The sequence below is a fragment of the Melitaea cinxia genome, chromosome 12 (assembly GCF_905220565.1).
Source record: "Melitaea cinxia chromosome 12, ilMelCinx1.1, whole genome shotgun sequence".
Classification (NCBI taxonomy): Eukaryota; Metazoa; Arthropoda; class Insecta; order Lepidoptera; family Nymphalidae; genus Melitaea; species Melitaea cinxia.
In genome coordinates this window covers 7395495-7400152 of record NC_059405.1, presented here as the reverse complement: position 1 = coordinate 7400152, position 4658 = coordinate 7395495, and the positions used below count along the sequence as shown (strand labels likewise).

At 29.5% G+C, this 4658-nt stretch overlaps 1 protein-coding gene across 1 annotated transcript; it reads left to right on the top strand.

Annotated features, from left to right (window-relative positions):
- Positions 1-248: 248 nt before the first annotated feature.
- On the top strand, positions 249-4337 carry LOC123658701 (uncharacterized protein K02A2.6-like). Its single transcript, XM_045594051.1, has 2 exons — positions 249-2180; positions 2244-4337. Exons 1-2 carry the CDS (start codon positions 249-251, stop codon positions 4335-4337), a joined length of 4026 nt encoding a protein of 1341 aa, XP_045450007.1.
- Positions 4338-4658: the final 321 nt, after the last annotated feature.

The following is a 4658-nucleotide window of genomic DNA, read 5'->3' as shown; positions in this document are numbered from 1 at the left end:
GTTTATAGTTTATGGTATGACATTAATCTAGAGACTTCGGCAGAACTACAGAGTGAGCACTGACTGTAGGATTAAGCTTGTACCTAATGTAAGTTTAATTAAAACTAATAAATCTCTTGAAGACACTAAGGATGTTTAATTTAATAAACACATAACATGGCGCTGCGAAATTAAAAACAAAAACAGGTTCGTGAAATAAAATAATTGTATACTATATTGAATTCTACGACGTACATGATAAGAACAAAATGGCGGAGTCTGCACAAAAAGAAATAATAAAATCTAGTGGAATAATGGGATTAAAACCCCCTACGGGCTTAAAAAACCTGTCGATGGAAGAATACAAAAAATTTATCCAGAGATTTGAAATATACAGATTAGCGTCAGGTGCTAATAGTGAATCCAGTGAGGTCCAGACGGCATTATTATTACACTGCATGGGTGAGGAAGCTCAAGACATTCATGCTACTTTCGACTTTGCTAAAGGTGAGGCCTACAATTATGAAAAAGTGATAACTAAATTCAACGAGTATTTTATCCCGAGAAAAAATGAAAGCGTTAATTCACATTTGTTTTTCACAAGAAACCAGAAAGAAGGTGAAACTTTTGATAGTTTTTATACTGACATAAAAAAGTTAAGCACAGAATGTGAATTTGGAAATCTTTTGGATAGAATGTTAAAAGACAGAATAGTAACAGGAATTTTAGATAAAAGATTAAAAGATAGACTACTAAGAGAAAGTGACCTGACATTGAGTAAAGCAATCCAGATATGTAAAGCAGCAGAACTAGCAGAGGAACAAATTAAGAAAATTTCAAACGAACCAGGGACGAGTGCAGTACAGAGTATAAGAAAGAAGAATGAAAAAGGAACAGTGTCGGAAAGGGAAACAAGAAACCCAACAGATAAGAGAAGACATACCAGAACAGACCGAGATTCAAGACACAGACTAGAACAGAGAAATACAGAAAATAGATATTCAGAGAAGAATAAGAAACAAGAAGGACAGCGAGCTGAGAAGAAGTTTGACTGTTCGAGATGCGGATTTCATCACAGTGAAAGAAGATGCCCAGCATATGGAAAGAAGTGTATGAAATGCGGGAAGATGAACCACTTTGCGAGAAAATGCAGAGCCCGAGATGCTGTAAAAGCTATTCAAGAAAGCGAGTCCAGCGATAGTGAGTCGTGTCATATGTATATAATTAATATTAGTAATGTTAATTTAGAAAGAAACTGGTATGAGTATGTATATTTCACCGAATTGAATAGAAATTTAAAATTCAAATTAGATTCAGGTGCTCAATGCAATGTAATATCTGCAAATGATTGTTACAGGTTAGGTATAAGTAAATTTGAAAAATCTAATTGTAAATTGACTAGTTATAGTAATGAGAAAATAGAAACTTTGGGAAAGATTAAATTATCAGTAAAAATAAATGATCAGATTCAGAAAATAGAATTCCAGGTTTGTAAAGGTAATTATATACCTATTTTAGGTTTGCCTACTTTAATAAAATTTAAATTGATTCAGAGAACAAATAATGAGAATATTAGCAGTGTACAGACGGAAAAGTTAGAACTATTAGAGAAATATAAAGATGTTTTCAAGGGGATAGGTGAAATAAAAGATTATGAATATGATATTCAGTTAAAAGAAGGTTGGCAAGGAAAAATTGAAAGAAATAGGCATATACCATTTAAATTGAAAGATAAATTAAAGGAAGAATTAAGTAAATTAGAAAAAATAGGAATAATAAGTAAGGCAGAAGGTCCTACAGATTTTGTAAGTTCATTAGTTATGACAACTAAACCAGGTGGGGCAATGAGAATTTGTTTAGATCCACAATATTTAAATACTCAGATTAAAAGAGAACAAATGATGATACCTAATGTTGATGAAATAATAGCAAAGTTAAAGGGAAGTAATTATTTTAGTACCTTAGATGCGAATAAAAGATTTTGGATGATAAAATTAACAAAAAATAGTAAAAATTTAACAACATTTAATACCCCATTTGGAAGATTTTATTTTAATAGTTTTGGTTTAGCTTCAAGTCCAGAAGTTTTTCACAGAATATTTAGTGAAATATTTAAAGATATTGACGGAGTAGAGTTATATATTGATGATATTTTAATTCACGCGAAAACAGAAGCAGAACATGACAGAATATTAGAACAGGTACTTAAGAAAGCACAGGAATATAATATAAAATTTAATAGGAAGAAGTGTAATTTTAAAAAGAAAGAAGTTAAATACCTAGGACATGTCTTAACAACAGAAGGAATTAAGATAGATCAGAACAGAATAAAAGCTATAGTAGAGATGAAAGAACCGAAAACTCAGAAAGAAATATTAAGATTTTTAGGAATGATTAATTATGTGGCAAGATTTATTCCCAATGTGTCTGAGATAACAGCACCATTGAGGCAATTGATTAAGAAAGATGTACCTTTTTTGTGGTCAAAAGAACAAGATAAAGCTTATAAGACTTTGAAAAAACTATTAATTGAGCCACCAGTTTTGAGTTATTTTGATATGAATAAACAGATAGTACTAAGTGTAGATGCTTCTAAAGCAGGATTAGGTGCAGTTATTTTACAAGAAGGAAAGCCTATAGCTTATGGTTCGAGGGCAATGACAGAAACAGAAATACAATACAGTCAGATTGAGAAAGAATGTTTAGCAATTTTATATGGAATAACCAAGTTTCATCAGTATTTGTATGGAAATCAATTTAAAGTAGAGACAGATCATAGGCCACTAGTATCAATTTTTTCTAAACCATTAAATAGATGTCCAGCTAGATTGCAAAAGATGAGAATGGCTTTACAACCATATTCATTTGAGTTAAATTATAAACCAGGTAAAGAACTTTTGGTAGCAGATCATTTGAGTAGATCACATTTATTAGAAACAGAAGAAAATTCAGATTTAAAAGTAGAAACACATGTAGCCATGATTATGGAAAGTTATAGAATATCAGATAAAAAACTTGAAGAATTAATATTAGAAACAGCAAAAGATGAGGAATTAATGGCAGTAAATAAATATATAATGGAAGGATGGCCAGAAAATAAGTCACTTATAAATAGTAAAGCTAAAATTTTTTATAGTTACCGAGATGAGTTGAGTAATATTAGAGGATTAATTGTAAAAGGTAGGAATATAGTAATACCACAGTCAAAAAGAAAGGAAGTATTAGAAAACATACATTATGCACACTTAGGTATAGAAAAAAGCAAGGTGTTAGCAAGAAATACTGTATTTTGGCCAAATATGAATAAAGAGATAGAAGATTTAATACAAAATTGTGACACTTGTAAAAGTTTTCAGAATGCTAATAAGAAAGAATCTATGATTGAGAAGGAAATTCCACAAAGACCATGGGAAATTTTATCTATAGACATATTTTTTCTATATTCTAAACCATACATATTGCTTGTCGATGCATATAGTAAGTACGTGGAAATACAACCATTAAATAATTTATATGCAACAAGTACTATTGACAGTATTAAAGAAATCCTAGCAAGACATGGTATTCCAGATATAGTTTATACAGATGCAGGAACCCAATTTACTAGCTTTGAATTTAAAACTTTTTCTAAAGAATGGAATTTTAAACATAAGGTAATAAGTCCAAAACATCACCAAGGGAATGGATTAGCTGAAAGATATATACAGACTGTTAAGAAATTGTTAAAAAAGCTAATTTATGATAAGAAAGATATTTACTTAGGTTTGTTAATGTATAGAAACACTCCTGTAAATACAGATGGAAAATCACCTTCAGAATTGTTATTCAAAAGAAATATTAAAACAATTTTGCCAAGATTAGATTTAAATCAGGATAGAAAGGATAAATATAGACAAGAACTTTTAAATAAACAGGAAATTCAGAAAAAGTACTATAATAGAGGAAGTAGAAATTTACCAGAATTAAGAGAAGGAGAAATTGTTAAAATACAGGACGAGAATTGCAAGAAACCTCATGAGAGTGGTATAGTGTTAGGTAAAGGAAGTGGTCCTAGATCATATCAAGTAAGGAATGAATCAGGAAATATTTTAACTAGGAATAGGAGAATGTTAATTAAAGGAGGAAAGTATTATGACAAGAGCAGGGTAGAAGATCAAGGAAATTGTGAAGAGAGTGAAAGACAAGAAGTAGAAAGACATATGATTAAAGATCGGAACATACAAAATAATGTAATACCTAGAGAGAACTATGATGGTTCTTCAGGACAAGTAAATTATAATAATGATACATATGGTAGTAAAACATCAAGATCAGGTAGATTGATTAAAAGACCAAGTTATCTTAAAGATTTTGTTTAATTCATAAGTACATGAATACTGAATAATTTAATAAGTTTGTATCTTCATATAACTAATTGTAACTAAAAACAAAATAAAATAAGTCTTTATACCTTGTTTATATAAAGCTAACATTAATAAAAATTGTTTTTATAATAACTTTTGTTATATTATATTATATATAGTTATAGTTTGGTTCATATGTAATAATGTGAATATGTTTGTTAGTAATTACTTAGCTTGCAAAGTAACTTGAATTGTAAACTTTAATGTTCCTAGAGTAAGTACAAAAGTCAGTGTAGTTCATTATAAATTAATCTCAAGTAAATAATGTAAAAGGGA

Coding starts and splice junctions, on each gene's coding strand:
- LOC123658701 (XM_045594051.1), top strand. CDS start 249: ATGGCGGAGTCTGCACAAAAAGAAATAATAAAATCTAGTGGAATAATG. Junction 2,181..2,243: donor ATGACAGAATATTAGAACAG/GTACTTAAGAAA, acceptor AATTTTAAAAAG/AAAGAAGTTAAATACCTAGG.